The following is a 23,173-nucleotide window of genomic DNA, read 5'->3' as shown; positions in this document are numbered from 1 at the left end:
CAGCCATAACGTGGTCGGACGACAATCCCCACAGACGACAGCCCAGCTTTGATTTTAGCTGCATTAACTCAGAAATGATGCGTTGTGCCGGTTGGAGAGGAGTCCTGGGGCTCATTGGGCTGTTCTGGTGGTTCTCTTCAACGGACAGAAGGTGTGGTTTGTCTGAAAAGTCAGTTGTTTCAGTGGCTCGCTGTGCGGTCAGTTAGAGGAAAAGATGCAAACACGTGGCTGGCTTTACAGAAGAGCTGCTCATCTACTACAACGCTTTCAAATGAGTTTGTTGGAAAATACGTCGGCTCCTCAGCTAATAACAGCGGTCAGTGCCACTAAGTATTTAATGTTGCGTGTGATTGATCAGTTAACGGACCTCAGACGGAGGAATTCCATCACATAAGACCAGATTGCCGTCTGGTTTGTGCCCAACTGTTAAAGCTGACTCCTGGTTTCCTCATCCGTGGGTCAGGGTTAGTGCGATATGAATTCCCCGTTAGCATCATAACTCTGCAAAGAGTCCAGCAGCTCCATCTGTGGCTGACTCCTCGCAGCCAAAATATCTGTAACCATGCAGACTGAGCATGCCGACCACGTGTGCACCCGCACCGATGTCCATTCAGAACAGCAACATGGCAGAGGAACAGCACAGATGCTGGTTTTTAGGAGAGACTTTGCAGAATTTGAACTTATACGCACCTCAGCAATGTACTTTAGCCTAATTAAATGCCCATGTTAACACAACTGACCACAAAGCTGGAATCAGTTTGTGGACAAGCAGCCATCCATAATGTGACAGCATGTAGTTCAGGATGCTTGAAACGTTGGATGTCACTGCCAGGCTGCTGCAGTCAGGCTCCTAGAAAGGAGGCACAATATTTTCACATTTTTATTCATATAATTATTAGTTCTCTTCATGCATTTCCTATTTTGCGACCCGTAGACCTGCTTATTAGAGGAAACTTTAAAAAAAGAAAAGAAAAGAAAATAGCTGGTAAAATTTGTCTTTGTCATGATTTAGTGTAAACTTCTCAAACACATTTAGTGTTTTGGACAAAAAAAGCCATTGAAATGCCCACAGTGTGCATTATTTACTATTTAATATTTTAAACACTAAAAAAACAGTGATTATGTTACTGGAGGAATGTGCTGAAAACAAGTCCTTTTGCTTCATTTTGAAACCGATTGTCAGCCCCTCTTTAAGGCTTTTTAACTTCATAATTTAACATGAAGCATGAGCTGGACACATGCCTGCCAACATGGGGCTCAGTTCTCCTGATATAATGCAGTTTTGTCTTTCTTCTGCAGCAACAGCTGATGTCTTGTTCAGACGATAAACTCGATACTTTTGGAACAATGACTTCATTCACATTCATTGCCATCCATGTGTATCATCAAGGCTCGACAAATGTGTTTATCTCGTGTCCGTCTTCACTTTATCAAAGGCCACTGCCGTGTTTTGACTCCACCTGGAGTCGGTTTGTGTTTTAAATGGCCAGCCGGCCTCCTGTCATCCAACATGCCTTCTTTTCTCCCATCGGGACAAAAGAGCTGGCTTCAAATAGGTGGAATTAACCCAGTCGCACTGAAGCCGACAGTTTTTTGTTGCTGATGGGACGAAACTATTTCTTTTTTTGGGATAGGTATGTGTTCGCGTGGTTTTGTTGTTGAGCCACGAGTTTAGTTGGTATTTGCAGCTATTTCTCTTTAAAGGACACAGACTTTGGAATGATGAATGACCACGGCTTACATTTGTGAGGAGGATTTGACCTTTCGGGGCAACGTTTTGAAATGCTTCAGCATTTCTGTGAAGGAGGAAATTGATTAAAGACGGTTAGATGTAGATTTTTCTGGCCGCTGCATCAAACATGCCTTTTATAAAACTTTATATTCTTCCTAACAACTGTTGTTAATTCAGTTAAGTAGTGAGTCCAGACTGGGACAAATCCCAGTCTTTAGTAAAATCATCATTGACAGTTTATGAGTTGGAGCGCTGCGTATTTCTTTTCTTCCTCTCGACTTTTTGACTGATGCGCGTTGGGCGGTCCTCTTATTGGGACGAAGGGACGTTAAATGAAAGCGGCTCCTTGGCTTTCATGCGGTGCACTGCTGTGGAAAACATGCTGCAGATTAGGGCCACATTTTAGAAACCAAACAAAAAAAACACGCAGCTCCCAGTGTGACGCATCGACTCCAATTGAGCAGATGAGGTGAAGCGGCAGCACTGGTGCGGCTGCAACGATGACTCAGCAATCTGATGCCAGCATCTGTCTCCACACCATCAGCTGTGTGTGCACAGTTTTACCTTTTTTAAGGTGGATTTGTGTGTATGGTTATGCAGCTGCTTCACATAACGGTGTTTTCCTGCTCGTAAAAGTCGTATAACACCACAGTATGTACGCTTTAGCTTCATTTTTATTTTATTCTTTTAATCTTTTCTGTCTACAGACTTTTAAACAATGGGGGAAAACGGTGCATAATGTGTGGAAGCTAAGGTTTCAGCCCACAACCCAGAAGTGCTCGGTTTACAGTGAAGTAAAACAAAAAGGAAGCAACAAAGCGTAACTTTTTGAAAAGGCACAACCACAAATGTTTACAAAGGCATCATTATTGTAAATAAGCTTAAAAGTCCAAATCTCAGCCACCCTCCCTCTCCATCAGGATTGCATGGGCTATGTTTGGATCCTGTGTGATTGATAGGCTGGCAACATAAGCAGACCACCACATAGCTGTCATCACATTTAGGCTGAAATGCTGCTAAATCCTGTTTTGTGGACATAAATATGTCATCTTTAAAGCTTTAAGAAAGCTGAGGACCATAACAGCAATGCAAAAATAACAAGTCTGGCTGCAAATGTTGTTTAAGTGCAACCAGAATACTCGCTGCACGTGGCTGAGAATGTTACCTCAGCAGATTTGATCACATTTTAAGATGGTTTTCAGATAATTGGCTGAAAGCTTCAGCGGCAGCGGCAGCAGCGTGTTCATCTGTTGTGCCAGAGAGTTCACACTGCTGGCCTTTGTTACCCAAAAGCTGCTGATCAGACGTAAAGCTGCATACACGATCCCATCTTGGTTCATGCTGGACAGCGTTAAAGTTTTCCTGTCGAGGTTGAAATCCTCTCCAAAGTGTATTTTTGATTTTTGCAGAGACTGAAATACAGTTGGACTCAGACATGTGCATCTGTGTGTGTGTGTGTGTGTGTGTGTGTGTGTGTGATGAGAACTGGGGTAGATTTTTGGATGGGGGACAAAAGAGGGAGAGAGAGAGAGGTTGAGAGGGATGAAATTTCAGATTCCTTTGACAGTATTGGATAGCTCGTCAGGAATGCACACCTCGTCTGGGTTTGGAAAAGCTTTGGGGGGATGTGGGATAGTTGAGGTATGAGTTGCATTCAGAGTGCGTACACCTTGGCAAATCATTAATAGGCACCATTATAGAGGTAAACGGATACAATGTGAAATGAGAGATCACATTTTAATATGAATTTGTCTGCTTTCAGTGATTAAATTGGAATATGACATGTGATAAGCTAGCTGAAAAGACCATTTCTGGAGAGATTTGTACTCGGATTTCAGAAGGACAACACACACTTTGACGGCAAAAACAATGTGGTCACTGACTGTGACGTCCCATGACCATCTTTTGAATAACAAACATCATAAGACCCCCAGTCATCGGATAATGACTTAAATTAGTCTCTCTGTGGCCATTAGCGACGCCTGATTTTTGGAGAACCATTTTAGGGCTTGTTCTTAAAAGAAACGGTTGCATTTGTGTGCAGCGGCCACCCAGACTTCAGTAGCTTCCAACTTCTCGTGGACCAAGCAGTCGGCAGAGATTATTCCTCAGATGGCTGGAGGCGATTGTCTGCTTGGGGACCCAGCACAGAATTGATTGTGGCAACCATTAAGCTGAGATCCCCATTAGAAATCAGCAAAAGCAAGCATTTAAGATCAAATCCTTCTGGGATCATTTGTGATTTGGTCTTTTTTTTAATCGTATTTGCTGATGTTTTGCCATGACAGGAAGTGATCTGTGGAAGGCATCTGTTTTAAAACCCTGACTGAGTTTCAAATGGGGTTAGAAATCTTTGATATATCATTATAGCATCAGCCTTTAAAAGAAATATGAGTCCTACTTTAATGACAGATGTGCCAGGGCTTAATAAATAATACTGTCTGTGATTATTTCTGTCTGTAAGAAATTCTTGTATGTCAGCCAGAGCTTTTTGTGTTTTTGTTGCCCAAACCCAGCAGGAGTGTTGGATATACAGCACTTTACATGTTATGGCAGTTTGCTGTACAAGTATTGAAGTTAATCCCAGATTTAGAGACTTCATAAACCACAGTTTACATATTGCAAACCTGCATTTTAAAATGATTAAAAGATAAATGACTCTATCTATATATCTCCTACTGAACTAGGCTTAATCTGTGTATGTGAAACAGAGTCCTTATCTAATTTAAATCCTTTGGATATGGTCCATAATGGACTGCACGGTGGTATGGTGGCTAGCACCGTCGCATCACAGAAGGATGGTTCCAGGTTCGATTCCCGGCTGGGGCCTTTCTGTGTGGAGTTTGCATGTTCTCCCCGTGTATGCGTGGGTTCTCTCCGGGTACTCCGGCTTCCTCCCACTGTCCAAAAACATGCATGTTAGGTTGAATGGTGACTCTAAATTGTCCCTCGGTGTTAGCGTGAGCGCCCAACCACTGGGGAGCACGAGCCAGTGTGTTCCTAGTACCGGCCCGGATAAATGGTGAGGGTTGCGTCAGGAAGGGCATCCGACGTAAAACATGTGCCAAATCAATGATGAGAGATCGACTCGCTGTGGCCACCCCTGATTAAGGGAGAGGCCGAAAGAAGAATATGGTCCGCTATGGTTTAACAGCTTAAAATATAGGTGTTATGAAAACTCTTCCAAGTAAATTATATTTTTAAAGTAGCCGTAAGTGGACACGAACATCTTCTGCTACTCTAATAGCTTTGGAAGGCTGCTCTTGGGTACTTTGCTGACGCTGATGTCAGCGAGCTAACATGTTATATCCTGAATTACGGCCTCTGTTACACGACTCTTTCCAACTATTTAAGTGCAGTAAAATGAAATTAAAATGTTTGTCCCTTTTTACCAGTGAAAGTAGAACAAAAATAGAATGTGTCCCAGAGCCTTTTCTTTAGATTTTCTACAAATTTGAAACCATGTTGGAGCCAACATAATCACATTTCAGTTACTCCAATAGAACCCTGTTTTCCATGGGTCAGTATCCAGAGGCTTATTTTTATGATTTCTGTATCCGTAAACTCTCTGAAATGCAGTTGGGAGAAAGGCCTTTACGAGATGTGAATGGGATTTCTTTGTATTAGCCAAGAAGGTCCTATGCCTGCTTCGCTCCTCAGAGGTCAGGCTCTCTGAGATGTAAGCTGATGTTGACCCTCGCTGCAGGTCTTGGTCATGCCAAAAACTTTTCGATTACATCGGGATGCTATGCAACATCTCTAACTGGAATAACTTGGTTCCACCTTTTGAAATTTCATCAAATCTGTCAACTCCTCATTGATAAAGTTGATATGGACCAGTGAGCAGTATCCTAATTTGTGTTGTTCGAATGAAAGGGTTGTGGCGTCAGTAACGTCCCATTACAACAGCTCTGTGCCTGCAACAGACCTTAAATTGCACAGTTGCTTTGTGCTCTCTTGATGGCTTCGGATTTTTTAATTTGGAATCTATTATATTTTATCTTGAGTGATTTATTCGCCCCCTTTTAACTGAATTTTAAAAAGCAGATGGTAACAGAAGAATAGATTAAGTTGGTGTGAAGTGTCGCAGCAGCTTGACGTTTATGATATTTCTCTCAAAACAATAAACTGGAACCTCATAATCCTGTCAGTGCATGAAGCAATAAAGCGCTTGACAAATGAAGAGATCAATACTGACATCTTTGGAGTTATGACGCCCAAAAAATTGTCAGAAAACTGACACGTCTTGTGCTCGTTTGTGTTTGAACACAATGTAGTTGGTTTAGTTTAATAAGGACCCAAACCTCCACTCACTTGGCTTGAATGAATGATTTTATCGACACTTTTGTCATATTTGAAATGGGACTAATTTGCCTCGACGAAGTTGACATCTTCAGTGGATTATCGGCGTAATGAAAGGCTCTGAGCACAAATTAATGTACATATGCCAGTCCGCAGTTTATGTAACTGCACTTCTGCCCCCGTGCAACCACTTTGCATCAAACCCTTTTATTTGTTAAAAGCTTAAAAAACGAGCTTTATTGGCGGCATGTACTTGTTGGAAAAGCTCCAGCGAAGCCCCAGAATTGTGGCTGAAATGAAAAGAATCCAGCCGACGTGTCTGAGCTGTTCGGAGCTCTCAGCACGAGTCTCTCCTACTGTCTTCTCATCACTTCGATTACTCTGAGCGGTGTGATTGCAATAACGTAATGCATAATGGAAGAATGGCACTGAAGTGGGAGGAAACGATCTGCAAGATAGTTGTCTCTCTCAGTTTGGGTTAGCCGGTGGGTGACTCAGCTGCTGTTGTTCACTTCTGTGGCACTAAGCTCTGCTGACTCTGCAAAGACGCTGAGCAAGCTTGGTTTGAATTGATTTAACGCTAAATGAAGAGATGGAGGCCCATCTAATGAAATTTTTTTTTCTTTTTCTTACTGATTATGGAGGAAAGCTTTGTCAACATCACCCTGTCCAAAGCTTGGAGCTCCACTCGCCTGCTGACCGTTCCTTTATCAGTATAACAACGCTGATGCTGTATCCCGGGTAAAGGTTTTTGTGTGCGAGTGCACGTTGATCTCTGGTTGTGTAGCACGGATTTCAGGCTCCGTTGCCGCTCTATAAAAATTGTAAGACTCTGGCCAGACGTCTTCACTGAACATGGCAAAGAAAGCCCCGCTGTGCTCATTGTGGTTTCAGTGACGGCAGTCCTCAACACAACATGACAGATGGTGAGTGTATTAGATGCCTTTAAAGTGGCCCTTCCCCCATTTTTCTGTCCTAAATGGCATTTGGCATTAACTTGGGTATATGTTGAGGCTGGTGCAAACATCCAGGACCTTTTGTGTCTGGGGATGAGCTCCTTTTTAGTGTTGTGGCCCAGGTATGCAGGAGGTTTGTCAGGCAAACTAAATCAGCTTTTCCAGAGCTTATTTTGCCTCCATCTACCATACCCTGCTGAGTTTACTTTGTCTGCAATCCTTGTCTTTTGACTCTTTGACAGCCTGAAAGTAGCTAAATTGTAAGAGAAGAATGGCTCTTTGTTTTGCCCACTTGCTGTCACTGTGGATTTGATTGTCTCAGTAGGCAACATGGCCCCAGACACAACCATTCACACACTCACACACTGTCACCCCTGTGGATGGACATTCCTTTTGGCAGGACTCCCAGATGGAGCTGCAGGTTCTCTGTGGGCTGCAGCCATAAGAAAAAAGTGATTTGCTGTGTTGCTGAAAGGCCGAGCAGCGTTGTGGAGTGAGAAGGTTAAAAGACCTTAACGGGGGTTTTCTTTCCTGCTGTTTGGAGAAAGTTTTCTATGCAAGCCGAGGTTTGTAGAAGCTGTCAGAAAACCGGTTCAGCTATTTAATGTCAAGAAAAATGGCAATCACCACTTTAATTCTGGCTATTTGGGCTGTGCAAATGTTTTCCAGAAAATTAGCACCAGCCATCAGCCAAACGCTGACCAAGATGAGAGCGGTTCGTAGACTTCAGACTATTGAGTGGGTCGTGAATCGGAAGATTCATCCTTCAGTGGCTGATAGATGTTCTCATTTAGAAACTACATTTCCCATCTTGCCATTTTCATATTAGAAACAGTCGGTTGATAGAATGAAAATAATCTCTGCAGCCTGCGATTTTAAATGAAATGCCACGTAAGAACAAGTTGGACACTACAGAGCCAGCTGTGTGCTTGTAAATTGGAATTCATGTAACACGGTCGTACAAAGTTACCGTCCAGTGAAATGACTTTTCTTTTTATTCCATCATATTACACATTGTTGTAAAGAGGAATGTATATATATATATATATTTTTTTTTATCAGTGTTTGATTTTATTTCCTGTGATTTTCTACATTTCTTTTCACAGGAAGTGTCAGTAATTGCAGGGCTCTTTATGACCAAGTCACTGTAAAAATCAGTATATATTCAGCATTTTAGACAATCAGCACCCCAACACGCCTTCATTCAAGACTCGTCTGCCTCTGTGTGCTAAATGATTTTCAACCTGGAGTAAGATATTAGTTTAAACTTGTTGATACTTTCAAAGGGAATAGCTTTGGAGCATCAAGGTCAGTTACAGGCTGTTAAGCATTCAAAAGAAGAGTCTTGTTAAATCGGTACATGTCTGTTCCAGTAGGGTACGCAGTTAGTTGGGAGACTGTGCCATCATCCAGAAGGTGGCAGATTTTTATCTGAGCGACCCGTGAAGAGCCCCCAATGCCCTGCAGCATTGCATACCCTTAAATTAAGTTTGCATGTGAATGAATTGATTTGTTCAACCTTTTCAAAATGTTTAATTAACCAAGACCCAGATTAAATGTCGCTAATATAAAATCTTCAGATGCTTCATCGCAGCCAGTTGAGCTGGATGTAATTCTATGAGTCTATGAGGAAATAAGACTTTCCCCAACGGGTGTCTGATGGCTGCCTTCAGACTGTTGGTGGCAGTCGCAGTGCAACAAAGGTTTTTCCAGCATAAACGTGACTCCACAAGAAGAAAGAATGCATCTGTTGGCGTGTCGCTTCACTGAGCGTTTCTGTGTGACGTTAGCACTAAAGCTAAGCGGGTCCAGCAGTCAGTTTTGCTCTGAGAAAAGGTGAATGTGGCCTTTTAAATTGCTGCGCTCAGCTGAGTATTGATGGGTTGCTTTACATCTTCTTTGCTTTATCACCGAGTGCCACAGGGCTGGTTTACTGGACATTAATATTCAGGCAACAATATCAATGCTGCAAGGAGATTTGTGAAGATTTGACTCTGAAACTGTTGTGCGTGTTTGGTTGTGTAGCTCTCGGGCAGAGCTCACTGAATCATAATGAATGCATCTGCTCTGGATGCTTCTTTGGGGCTCACATCACTGGCAGTGGGCTTGTTAATGGATCCAATTTGGGTTGGATGAAGTTGCATTTAGGGTCCCACACTCTTGTCATTTGACCTTTTTATGAAAGCAGGGTTGGCGTGCCTGAGGAGGGTCACTCGTGTCCATTGTGGCTGTGTCATTGTCGTGCAACCTTTGCATCACATACGATGCTGCACGTCTGTTAGCTCCATGTGAATATTTATGGCAAAAAGACAGAATGTTAGCAGAAGACTAACTATAGGACTTCCAGTTTGTGTGATGCGGTGGCTTCTCTGACTAACAGCAGACGGTGTGGATACGTGTCCTCAGGTTTTGTAAAAGATTACATTTTTCTCAAGATAATAACAGCCTCGCTGCTGCAGTTGTGCAATTAAGTCCTCGCAACTGTAACAAGAAGATTCGACATGTAGAAAAGGAATATTTTCAACTGCTTCCCTCCACCACCGTGTTTTACACAACGACTGTGGTGATGGGAGAAACTATGACTGTAGAAAGACTGTTCGTGCACTGTCCAATTTTCTTGCAAATCAAAAATACTCCACACACCACAATAATGGAAAAGTTACCAACGTCTGATTAACTGAATGCCACACTGATGGTAACGGAAAAACATTCAAATATCTAAATGAAACCATGGACAAACTAATTGAAAAGTTGTGCGTGGGTGCAGGGTTTTACAGTAATGAACGATGTGTAATACATTATTAATACCTAACCCAGCTTACCTTTGGAAAGATGTGTAGTTTAATAGATTTACAAGGTAAGGGGTTCCTTTTCCTCTCTGAAATGTTCTATAATCCTATGAATAACCTTGATGGCTGGAGGCCGTCTGCATTTGGAAGTTTTCATCTTGGACAGTGCCGTTGATTCTTTGAACTACAACACTCTCTGTTTTGCCTTTGATCCTCAGGTGCGTCCTCCTGCCTCTCCTGAGCGTGAAGCCGCCTCAGCAGTCCCTCTTCCTGCTCGTGGACTCCATCGATGAAGGCTGTCAGCTGGGGGAGGGGGAGCAGCGGTCCTCGCCCGGTTCCCCCAGGACCATCGCTGACCTCCTGGCCAGTCACCACGAGTTCCTGCCTCCCTGGCTGCTGCTTATCTGCTCTGCACGGCGACAGAACAAGGCCATCACAAAACTCTTTACGGGTACGTTTCCCAGATTTGCCTTTCGCTCAGCTGACGTCACCCAGTGAGGATTCTGTTTTCAGGTTGTTTTAAATCTGCTGTATGTAAGATTTGTGCATTATGGTCATAATCTCGTCCAGCTTAGTTTGATTCTTCAGGAATCCACCCTTTTAGGACATCACCTGTTTCGTCCCAGCTCCTTATGCACTTATTTGTTTCCTAAATTGTCTTCCCATTTGTCTAGGTACCTAACTTACCGCACTTACTCTAGCACTAGTTATGCTCTTAGCTGTTTGGTTTTGGAAGGAAATGCACTTCTGATTTCTTGTAACCTGAAGTTCTTTTGCCTACCGATGTGGAACACACTTATTGTAAATCGCTTTGGATAAAAGCATCTGCAAAATGACCGTAATGTAATGTAATGAGACGTTATTTGCACTCGTTGGTACTACTTGATTCCAGTTTTCCGTCGATGGCCGTTATTTTCTATCTTAATATTCTACCTTTTGCTCAAAATGCAAACGAAGCGTGCGGTGTGGAGCGTTTCCTGTTTCAGCTTGTTGAGCTGTACAGATGTAAAAGGCTTTTCTAACACCTCAGCACGACTGACGAGTTTCCGGTCACCGCTGCGGACCTCTGTAAGAGTTGCAGAACTTCCTGGTGCTAATGACGCCGCACCATAACAGCTGCTATTATCTCCTTGTCGGGGCAGCAGCCCACTCTGTGGTGATGAGCTGGCATGGCATTAATCAAAAATCTCACTGTGTGGGAGGAAGTCTCTTCCGCAGGCTCACATTGCTGTGGGTACCCTTTCTACCTCCCACAACCACTGAATGCCACAGCTTCTTGTTATCTCGCCTCACGTTTTTTTACGGTTACGTAATATTCAGGCAGTTTCACGGCTCCTTACTGAGGAGGTACATGCGGTCAGTTTCAAGGTCCCTTAACAATCACGCGGTGCCCATATCTGTGCAGTACAATGTCCCCAGAAATAAGCAGCATCAATCTTCACATTCATACCTTCCTCCTCAGCGTGGCAGTGATTGCTGATGTGAGTCAAACACGGAGAGAATTTAACATGGAAAGCAGCTGTTTTTATATTTGTTCATGGCTGACCTCCCTCGTGTCATGTTGTAATCCTTCTTTATGAAAGTTCTGCTCCCCTGTTTGCAGCACAATCCTTCAGGAACTGTTATGATGCAGGTATGGCTATCTGTTTGGCTCCGGTAATAGCCGCATTCCCACTGTAGGAACCTTTGGCAGTTCCTATAACCTTTTCAGGAACGGGGCCGTTTTTTCCCACATTCGGACATACAGGAACTAAGGACCACAGCCCTCAGTTCCTGTAACCATTTTAGCTCCTTCTCCTCAGCTGGGTCTGTTCTGGTTTCCATAGGAACACATCTGACGGAGGTGTTTGGTGGTTGGTAGCTCCGCCCCTTGTCATGTTGTCAGGCTGAAATGTTTCCTCATACGACACGGACACAACCTTGGCGTGTTTAATAAGTTAAACCTCCACGTGGTCTCCTTTGTCTGCGGCGCGGCGCTCTCCTTCCTTCATGAAACCAAGAAGTATGGCCTGCGCTCCATCCTTCGTCTCCTGTCTCTCTCTGTGAGCTCTTCCAGCCTCCATGTTAGACGCCCGATGTGATCGTCCATGATTAATATCACCATCATGCAGACCATGAACACGGTGGCTCCAGTGTTGTGGACGAAGTCGTGAGGTACGGGTCAGACTGGTGTCGCTTGGATCTGTCGTATCCACTGTATCTGTGGAGATCAGAACCTCGCTTTGAGTCGTTTAAGGGTGATGTCGATGGCAACATGCAGGCCCATCCATCCAACACCAAAGGTTCTACGTGGGTACCTGCTGTAGTTCAAACTCTGGATCAGTTCAGGAGTGTTTGACCCACGGACGACCCAGTTGGAAGAAGTTTTCTATTAGATTTCCTTTCAGCAGTAATTTGCATTGGATCACATTTTCCGGTTAATTCGATGCTGTCTGCTGAGTCAGATGGATAAGAATCTAAAAATGTCATTTTGGTTGGAAATAAAGTTGACAAAGGAGTCAGCAGGGGAATACATAAGCTGGTACGATACGGATGTACATTTTTAAATTTTTTTTATCTATAATTCTCAGGGAATCAGAGCACGTTCTGTGACTGTCTGCTTGCTTTTTGCTCCTCTTATGTTTTCAGCTGATGAGCGGCGTCTGTTTTTCTTTGTTTTTGACATGGCTGAAAGGGCGTTTCATCTCAGAACAATCTGATAAATAGCAGTTATCTTCCCTTTTTAAAATGTTTTATTTATTTGGTTCCATCTCTCCCGTTTTGCCGCCTCTTTGGTGCCCCGGCTTCTGTCGAGCTCTTATCAAAATTGGCTTTGAAAATAAATGTCTCTTTTTAGATAAAGAGAGAACATAAGCCGTCAGACTGTAGGAACCTTTGGCAGTTCTAATAACCTTTTAATCCGCGGGGCCGTTTTCTCCCGTGTTCGGACATACAGGAACTCGGGGCTTTCTCCCTCAGTTCCTATAACTATTTAGCTCCTTCTCCGAGGTCGGGTCTTTTCATGGTTCTATAGAACGCATCTGACGGAGGTGTGTGGTAGTCGGTAGCTACGCCCCATGTCATGCTATCACGGCTGAAATGTTTCCTCATAGACACAGACACAACCGGCGGGTGTTTAATAAGTTAAACTTACACTGGTCTCATTTGTCTGCAGCACTCTGCTCTCCTTCCTTCCTTCATGAAATGAAAAAGTATCTCCTGACTCTCTCTGTGAGCTTTTCCAGCCTCGATATTAGACGCCTGATGTGATCGTCCATGATTAATATCACCATCATGCAGACCATGAACACAGTGGCCTCCCCGCTCTCCATATTAGCTTCTTTGTGGTGTTTTTTCTTCTCTCCTACTTTTACGGGTTTTGTTTTGTTGTTGAATGTGGCGCTAACGGCTAACACGTCACTGAAGCAGACGGCTGCGCGCGGCGCATCAGTCCTTATCAGGTCCTGACTCATGTGCGAATGCAGACTGAAACAGAAGGACAGTTATCAGAACGAAATTCGAGTAGGACAGTTCTGATAACTGCGTTCTTAGAACGGCTCTGTCCGAAAGCGGCTATTGTTGAGGTTTGATGTCCCCATTTTTTTTCTTTTGTTTTCGACTCACCCATGGCGTTGTGTTTATTTGAACATGCTGCGGGAGATTTAATGCTTTCCTTGCTTCATACTTCTGCTTTCATGGAGGTTTGTGCATTGGGACGTCTCCACAGAATGCAACGTTTCCGTGTTGCTAATGCTTTCAGCAGCCTCTTTGCTTTGTCTAGTTCCACTCTTCCGCTTTAAGTTGGATATTTCTGCCAGACTGGCTTTTTTTTTTTTTTTTTTTTTTTTTTCCTCTAAGGAGGATGTAGGCTCACACACAAACCCACTGAGCCACTCTCCATGTCTCCCATTGGCTTTTGTACCTTATTATGAATATGGCAGAGTGAGTGGCTCTTATTCATCCCGCGCTGGACCTGAAATAGACCAAAGGACTTTGGAGTATCAAATTGAGGCCAAGTGTCCCCTAAAAATAACCGCCGTATTGTTTACAACTCAGAGATGGCGGTGACCTGCCAAAAAACCTTCATGCTCTTTGCAAAGCAAACCCATCTTTTATATGAGCGGCCTATTTTGTCTGGGGTGGAGGCTGTGTGGGTTTCCCAGTATACTCTGGTTTGCGGTGATGGGAACTTTGTGGTTTTGTGAATACAGTGTCCATAAGGCTTTGAGGAATGACCTGTAGACCACAAAGTCATTTTGAAGGAAACTGAAGTTTGGTTCCAGCTCTTTTAAGGCACCTTAAATAATAGATTTAAAAAAACAAACAAAAAAACAACCTTGATTTGTCCTTAAAACGCTCAAATCTGCCATTTTTGTTTCTTAAAACAGATGATTTGGTCCACAGCAGAAGCTTTCTGAATACCTCATTCCTTGCTGAACTGTTATTCCTTGTGTCTATTTCCGAGTGGAATGTGCTTTGGGAAGTTTTCAACACCTCTGAGACCGAGCAGGAAGACGGAGGCATACTGAATTCTGCAGCAGAATGCCTCACTCGCATCCGCTCGGCTAATGCCTCACAAACAAAGACCGGTCTGTTTGTGAGGAGCACTACAAGAATTTTTGCACAGTATCCCTCTGGCTGACTCACATTATATGACCGCTCATATTTGATTAAGCCTCAGGCTTTCCTCTGTTATCTCGGACTCTCGAGATGTTAGTCACACTAAAAACCGAGCCGATGACTCAAATCTTTAGCCGTGCTTCTTCCTTATGTCCCATGTGACAGCTGACCTATGGTGAGAAGCTTGCTTTCCCCGCGCTTACCTCCTTTGTGAGCTGTGCTACTGTAAGGGCATGGTGGGGGTAACAGAGTGGAAACACTTAGGCAGCAATTTTGTTTGGGAGCCGAGTGGAATCCATGCCAATCGAACAAGGCCTCTGGCAGAAGGGAGAGCAAGGAAAAGAGAAGGAGGGGTGGAAGTGGGAGATGGGGGTTTAAATAAAAACAGCCTCTCACACTCGTCTATGGTTTAACAGCTCATATCTGTCATGGTTTTTTTTTCACTGTGAAGGTAAGCGATGATTTCTCAGACTTGGATGGAACTCTCAAACTGAAAGCCTATTTTATTATCAAGTAGACGATTTATTTTTGACTCCCTTTTCTCTTTTGCCTTCCAAAATAATCACATAACCGATGGCCTCGTTGAAATAATTACCGTCTAATTTTAATCGTCATCCCCTCGCAGTGTTTGATCTACCCTAGTGTGTGATCTTTTTATCATGTAGAGGCATCACTGAACAGTAATGGCTACCATCTGCCCAATTTTCTTTATGATTCATGCCTGTCAAAGTCGCTCTTTCTCAAGCAGAACGTGTAGACGGGTGCAAAGTAAGACTGCATGAATACACGGGACCAAACTTTGTTGATCACTTTATTTCTCATCAGGGAAGATGGATCTTCAGTCGTTTTAGGATTGAACTAACCCACCTCAACTCTACATGTCTGTGACACTTTAAATAACCATAAAGCTGAAGGCTTCATGAGGTTCTTCACAGGTAGAGAACTAAATATAGAGATTCCATTCGATTCTTTTACAGTAAACCCATGCTGGTGCAACAACCAGTCCAGTCAATATTAGTCTATTTATTGCCGGATCCCAGTTTCGCTACAGAGTAGCTGCAGACCTTTGACTGCAGACTATAATAGACTCAGTTTATCACGTTTTAAAACCTGTCACATGTAAAAACTCAGTTAAATCTTGGCACATGCCGGGAAGGTTTCCTGATGGATTGAATGACCCTGAAGTTTGGAAATTTGCAGCCTTGATAAGAGCTGTTCAAATATTCCAAAATGAAGGAAAGGAGCGCCTGTGCTTCCTTTAGTATCTCCTTTAGCAGAGCAAACAGAGGATCGTCCTTTATGAAAGAAAGAAAATAATTCCATGCCACAACATTCAAAGCGATGCAGGATTATATTGATCCAGTTTTACTCGCTGATTTGTGTGGATAAATATGAGTAAACAGCCTGTGGCAACGGTATCTTTTTAAATACCCAGCCTTCATAGTTTCTCTGCAGTTGGACTACATCTGTTGCCCCCCAACCTTCATCACGCTGCCTCTGTGCTGTTGTTGTGATGCAACAAAGCTTGAACATCATATGAAAAGAAGTGACTGTTTATCAGCTCCCCGCATACTCCCAGAATCTCAGTGACTCCCACAAACTTTGGCTTTTGGTTGCGTTCATTTGCAGTTCGGCCCCCCCCCTCAGCCTGAGCCGGTGGGTTTGTGATCCAGCCTCAAGCAAAGACGAACAGGTTGTACGAGCATAAATGCACAGGCCAGCTGACATGTGCTGCCCTGTGGGCTTTAACGTCGGCCTGATGTTGAGGCATCAACGGAGCTCACAATGAGCACAACTATTCAAATGATTTGCATTCAGTTTGATGAGAACAGCAGGAAGATAACATACATTTCACTTTCCCATCACTATTTCCAAAGACGATTTACTGACATTTACATTTTGTGCCATGATAAGCCAAACACTACTGGATCACTATTTCTACATTTGGTTTTAAGCCAAAAGAAAACAAAGAGACCAAGTAAGACAATGAAGGCAATTTATTAGATTTGCAGCAAAAAGGTGGCAGTCAGTGAAGTTAAAACACAAGTTTTAAGCACCCACGTATACCAGAAACAATATAAAAAAAATCTAATTTGCAACATGTCCATCCAAACGTGCATATTAGAATCTTTTAATTGAATCCAAATAGCACCAATAAGATGCACAGAAAGGTAAAAGGTGGGTGTGAAAGTCTGAGATAATCTAAGTGAGCTACTGCTCGGTGTCTCCTCCCCTCTGGAAGCATCTCATGACTAATCCTCCAACATATGCAGAGGCAGATGATACAGATACAGCCAAGTTTTAATGGAACACAAATCAAAACCCTGTGCAGGATGTCCTTTAGAATATTAAGAAAAAAGCAAAATAAAAGAGAGGAAAGTGAAGGCCTGGAACTATCAGATGCAGGGCCAGTAGTTCTAATAATATAATCCTGTGCTGCTGGAGCAGTGAAATATAACGGCTCCCCTTAAACAACATTCCTGCTCTGCAGTAACACTGCAACTTCAATTAGACTGATGGACTTTATCATAAAATCCAACATTATTTTAACCATTTTTTCCCCTAATTTTACACTTGGTTCCTCTGTTTAGTGACAGGGGCCGTTTGGCCAGATTTAAGAGGGTCGACCAGGCAAAACCCAGGAAGAGAGCCTCACACATGCACACTAAACCACACTTAAAAGGCCCTCTTGGTTATGAATCACAGCTTTAATTAACATGGTTATATTCCTGGCTCAGTCTGGGGAATGTTACAAGAGTGTGTGGCTGCTCTAAGGCACTCATCCTGTGAGGCATTTTGATGGTTTTGGGGGGGGTGTTTAACTCATTTCCTTTCCAAAATGGCACATTAACTGGCACTTTTTTTTTTTTTTTTTTTTTTTTTTTACCCAAATCTTTATCTGTTTGCATACCCCAAAGTGTATTGATAAGTCATTACAAATCATAGCTATTTTTTTATATATATATATCTATATATATATAGATATATATATATAGATATAGATAGATAGATATATATAGATATATATATATAGATATAGATAGATAGATATATATATATATAGATATATATAAAAAAAGAAAAAGCTCAATTTTCAGGAAATTGTGACTCTGGGGTGGGTCTGTGTTTTTGTTTCCTGTATTTGTGTCTCTTTGGGGAGAGGGTAGCCCACCCGAGCCGGGGCCTGAACCACATCTTCCACCCATGCTTTAGCTGCTGTGAATGGAGCTTTCTGTGTCCAACTGACCGAAGAGACTGAAGTGATTTACTACGAGCAACACAAATGAAAAGAGCAGCCCTGTCTTAGAGCGTGTGGTCTCCTCCACCTCTCAGAGCAGCCCTTTGTCCAGAGGCCTGCGGGTGAATCTGACACAAGCCAAAACAGTCCTTCCACAAAAAGGCCAACGAAACTCTTAACATCACCCGAGATGTTTTTTTTCTTCTTCTTCTGTGTACTTTAGTTTTTGGTCAAATATGAGACCTCTCAGGAGACGACCACGAGATCTTCTGGCCGACTGACAACACAAACACGCTCGTAAAGCAGCGAGGACGGTTTATTTCTTCTGGGCTGTGGAACGCTCCCTGAAGAGGCACGAGGATGGGTCTGCCTAATCACTCCCCAGTAAATGACATTCTGTGGCATCATTTTGGACAGTTGGATGCAGAGCCGTACAATGCAGCACATGAATTTTGAGACTTTTATGAGATATTAGATGCCAAGAATAATTTTAAGCACTGAAAGTGGAATGAGTTCCAACACACTCTTAAACCGGAGAATTAAAAGGCCTTTATAGAACAGTCCAAAGAGCCTTAAAAACCAATTCTGACATGTTTTGGCCACGCTGTGGCCCCTTACCAGAGCCTGAATTGCAAAGGGCACATTCGACAAATGCCTTGTGTCACTACATAACCATTATTGCCCTTCTCTTAGTTTTTCATATTGATCGTCTCTTTGCCACGATTCCAGGATAACAGAAGCGAGGATGACACCTCTAATCGCTTCCCCTCCCTTTCTTTAAATTGGCTTACACAGACAAGCTGATTTATGTCCATATTCTTGTACGAGTCGTCGTCTGCGAGGCTGCATGTCGAGCCTCACTTTGGATGAGTTGAAGACCATAATCCCCACTGAATACTGTAATTTACCACCACGCAGTCTGACAGCCGGGCAAATTACAGGTGTAGCTCGTCTGCATGTGTAACAGCGTGGATGCTGCATGGCGGTAACACCACTCGGAACATGGCAAACAAACGGGCCTCCTCCCTCCTGAGGTGATGCCCTTTGGTATGTGGCAAGCCTGTGCCACATTTTTTATGAACTTCTGATTTTTCTTTTCAAGTCTGTGGTGCAGACTTGTTAGTTGTTGTTTTTTAATTTTACATATATATATAATTTAAGGGTGTTATAATTAAGTCTTAATTTGACCTTAGCTTGAATAAGTGCCGTGCAGAATTCCTGGATTGTTCATTGGCAGGTTTTGCTCGAGGGGAAAAAAGCCCTCCAAAGTAAAGACGGCATTTTTTATACCCAACTGCCTCTCGACCTGCATGCCAAGGATGACTTTGCAAGTACCTGATTCCCCAGCTGTCCTCGTGCTGGATCTGTAGTCTGGACATGTGAAATCTATCAAAAGCAGTAGCAGACTTGGTTGGCAGTGCATTTTGATGGCTGTCAATGGCTTGTTTGACTCGACAGAGCAGTTTCCTGAGCGGGTGAACGGGGACCTACAGCAGTGGAGCTAAATGAGGGCACTGGGAGGTCAGCCGGGGTATTGATGAACAAAAACATGAGCAGAGATTGAGGAAACTTGATCCCGCGTGGGGAAGGTCACCGTGAAGCGTCGAAATGTGCATTTCAGAGAGAATCTGTATTTAGCATTTCATGCAACCACTGTTTCAGCTGATAAACGGCACCGTTGGTTTGAAATGAGATAAAATGGCGGCAGCTATTTGGACTATGAATGGATCGAGGGCAATAAAAAGGCTATTTTTAAGTCCAGCTCTTCTTGTTGCTGCAGAAGTTGATAAATGTCCAGTTTAAATGTTTACGTGTCTGTTGTATGTGTCCTTGGCCTAACGCTCTGCTACTTTAGTGCCCTGCTGGAATTTCTATCACTCTGATGAAATCTCCAGTCATCTGCTGCTATGTAGGAAGCTCTGTGAGGAGGAGTGATGAGATATCCATCACACACGTGTGACCAGGTGCGCTGCCTCTGACTCGGCCTCTTGTCACCATCTTATTGAGCTCCTGTCATTCAGAATGAAAAGCAGAGCTCTGGTTGGTTAATGAAACATAACAGATGATCATAGAACTATCAGCCCTGCGTGCAACAATCATATCAGGACACAATCTGAGGCACGCTGAGCCATTTATTGACTGTATTCCTGTCAACCCCACCCCCAACCACCACCTCAGCTTTGTTCAGTTGCCCTCCAACAGGTTTGACTGGAAACCCTTTCACATCCCGTTTGAAACCCAGAAAGAGGCTTGTTTGGGCAGGAGTGTTTTCTTGTGCTTTAGCCTTAAGCTCACATGAATTGATTGTTAAAGTGTAATGATTCCAGTGTCATGTCTGAAGTCGTGTAGTAAAGCAGAGAATGTATTGTGTGATGTTGTTCTGAAATCCTTTTCTTTGTTTGGTTAAATTATGTCCCAATTAGTCAAAGCTTCTCACTTCTTCACCGTCTTTTCTCACTTTTTTTTTTTTTTTGCACGAGCCACATTTTGTCAGAGATAAGACGCTCGGTGTTTTCTCGCCTTTAATTGTTAGAATAGAAACTGGAGTGTTTGTGCAATCAAACGGGGGAACTTTACAGTATTTATTTATTTTTTTTTTTTTAAAGAACGAAATGGCAGCAGACCCTTTCAAAGGACTGTTGTTTGCAGACTCTCATGGAGCTGACTCTCATCCACATACTTGTGTTTAGGAGGTTGGCGCTCATGTTTTTTGGAGCAGGGAAGGCTGCAGCTGTTGAACAGACGTTTGTTGAGCGCGGATTTACTGGAGAGCCTGAGGAGAGGGCAGCGAGGCTTAGGTTTCTGTTTTCTTTATGGATCCAGTGCCTTAAGATGGTGTCTCGCAAAAGAACACGCCGAATCAGAGGAGCTGCCACTCTGATATCCCCGCTGATGAGCTAGAACCTTTTGGTTTCTCTGCACGCACGCACGCACGCACGCACGCACGCACCACGCAGTCTCATTTGTCATCTGAAAAATGAATCTAGAAAGCAAACAGTCTGTCTTTGTGTGCGAGACTCTGTCTCTTGTGGCTGGTATCCAGCTCTGTAACGAGCAGCAGCTGGCTCAGAGGCCTGCACTCTGGAGCTGCATCCCTCACCCTGATGAATGTGTCATTTGTTGCTTGTTTAGCAGTCGCTTTTGTTCATGGTCTGAACCGTCCCCTCTCACTCACACACACACACACACACACACACACACACACACACACACACATGCACAAACAGCACAAACACATACAATTCTCATCTATGGTTTGTGTAGCCCCTTGTATTGTAAACCGGAGAGTAAGGACAGAAAAAGGATTGTTGGATTGTATCTGAACATTTGTAGCCAATGAGAGTTCATGCAATCTTTGGTAGGACTGAGCAGTCCCATCTAGACCACAGCCATCAAGTGCAGGTTTGGCTGTTTTAGTGCTTTATCAGGCAGCAGTAACACCGTGGCTGTGTTCGAAAACCGCATACTTCTCCTACTACTCGTACTAACTTTTTGAGTTAGTAAGCGAGTTTGAGTAAGCGAGAAGTTCCCGGATGCATACTAGATTCGCCGAAATGTTGGGTATGCATCATGAGGTTACTACTCATACTCAAACTACCCAAGATGCAACGTAACGTGACGTCGCCGATCGTCATTTCCTGTCAAAACGGCAGTTTCAAGCTAGCTACAACGTGGGTAGGTTCACTTCCTGTTTTCAAAACAAAAGCACCAATTATATCGTAATGGCTTTCCCTGTGATAAAAGGCAACGGGTATTTTATTTTGTGAAAATAACCGGAAGTGCGTTGCTCACTGCGGCTAGCTTTTAGTAGCACCGAATTCATCGGAACAAAATTGTAAATAGCCGGTATTTTGTCAGGTTTTCAACAGTGTTGTTTTCGTCAACGATGACGATGTTAAAATTGGCTTATTTAATAGACATGATCCCAGTAGTTTTCCATAAAAGACATGAGACATGACCTTTACTGAGACTGACCCAGACAGAACAGGGAACCCTGAGATCCAGGTGCAAAAGGCACACACATACATTATTTGGATTACTCAGAGACATTATTTGGGTTAGTACGATTCATATCCAATCACATTTGATCAACACGGGATCCACCGTGGGAAACTAGAAGAGATATATGCAAATTGTAACCGGAAATAAGGGGCTCTGTCTGACGGATTCCTGCGAGAGTTTTGTCATACTGAGACCAGCGCTGAAATACTGCACTTGCTGCCATACCAATAAACACTTAATTTTCCCTTGAATTACTTCGGTCCGTTCTTGAGCCTCCTACTAAAAGAACCGAATCTAATAACGATGACGAAATCATTTCGTTGACGGCACTTTTTTTCATGACGATAACGAGACGGTGACGAGATAAACATAGCTCTCTGATGACGAAAAGATGACGAAAACATGACGAGACGTGTGTGAGTTTTCGTTGACGAGAATGGACGAAAATGTTAGTGGGTGATCTGTCAGACGTTTAAAATGCATGACATTTCTGCTTATTGTGTGTGTCAATTAAAACCTAAAAAGTATCTGCTGCGGCACCTTAAGGCTCGCCACAGGGATATTTTTTCAAAGGTAAGTTACAAATGCTGTTAACATAATCGATCAATTTCATAGTAAGCTAATATATTAGTACGTTTTCCACATACTCCTGGCGCAAATGGGCTGCTAACTTCAGGCTAAAGTTAGCTTTTGTTACGCTAACATCAATTCATTATGTGTGTGTTACTTTAGCAGCATGTTTAGCCATGTTTACATTCAGTGAGGTGTGGTGTGGTTATCTTGTTGTGTGTACGTTCTGTCAGCACGTAACTTGATATGTTAAACAGGTCGAGTTACTGTTATACGTAGAGTCTGCTAGCTTTAGCCTAAAAGCCACAAGTGACGTTGTGCAGCCCTAACCAGGACCTGTGCGTTTAGTGCGCTTACAGTAAAGTTGGGACACACGCACAGTACAGAATGAAAAATCAGAAAGCTTTAGTACAGGGTTAGTTAATAAGCTATGTATTTTTGTTCTGCTTGTTTGATAGTTAAGACCATACTATTTTCTTAACACAGTAGACTATACTTATTTTTTCTTTTTTTGACTAAAACTAGACTAAAACCCTTTTGAGTTTTCGTCGACTAAAACTGGACTAAAACTATCACATATAGAAGTGACTAAAATGTGACTAAAACTAATAAGCATTTTAGTCCAAAAGACTAAGACTGAGACTAAATCTAAGATGGTTGTCAAAAACAACACTGGTTTTCAACACGTTGGGGATCTAAATGACGACTTTCTCGCCTGAAAATGTTTCAAATGTTGCTAAAGTTTACAGAGTTTATAGCTTAAGCGAAATCAGCTTCAGGCCGGCTGATTTCGGCTCGGGCAGGAGCGAAATGCATTGTGGGTAAACGCTCTGCATACTGTCTGATCGATGAGTATACTTCCATAGAAGTATGCAGTATGGAAGTATCCAGTTTCCGAGTATGTAGCATGCGGTTTCTGACACAGCCCGTGACTTCACAGCTGACGTCTGATGAGGTGATGCCTGCTGGGGACTTGAGTGGAAAT

The 23,173-nt window shown here is 43.1% G+C and overlaps 1 protein-coding gene across 2 annotated transcripts in view; it reads left to right on the top strand.

Annotated features, from left to right (window-relative positions):
• Nucleotides 1-23,173, top strand: part of ankrd50 (ankyrin repeat domain 50) — a 37,536-nt gene that overhangs the window by 5,399 nt on the left and 8,964 nt on the right. For both annotated transcript variants that reach the window (XM_075481948.1, XM_075481947.1), the window contains exon 3: nucleotides 9,998-10,230. In XM_075481948.1, the coding sequence (XP_075338063.1) occupies nucleotides 9,998-10,230 (233 nt within the window). The remainder of the gene's footprint in view (nucleotides 1-9,997; nucleotides 10,231-23,173) is intronic.

The sequence above is a fragment of the Odontesthes bonariensis genome, chromosome 13 (genome assembly GCF_027942865.1).
Source record: "Odontesthes bonariensis isolate fOdoBon6 chromosome 13, fOdoBon6.hap1, whole genome shotgun sequence".
Taxonomy (NCBI): Eukaryota; Metazoa; Chordata; class Actinopteri; order Atheriniformes; family Atherinopsidae; genus Odontesthes; species Odontesthes bonariensis.
Note: the sequence above shows the minus strand (reverse complement) of the source record. Positions and strands in the feature narration are given on the sequence as shown.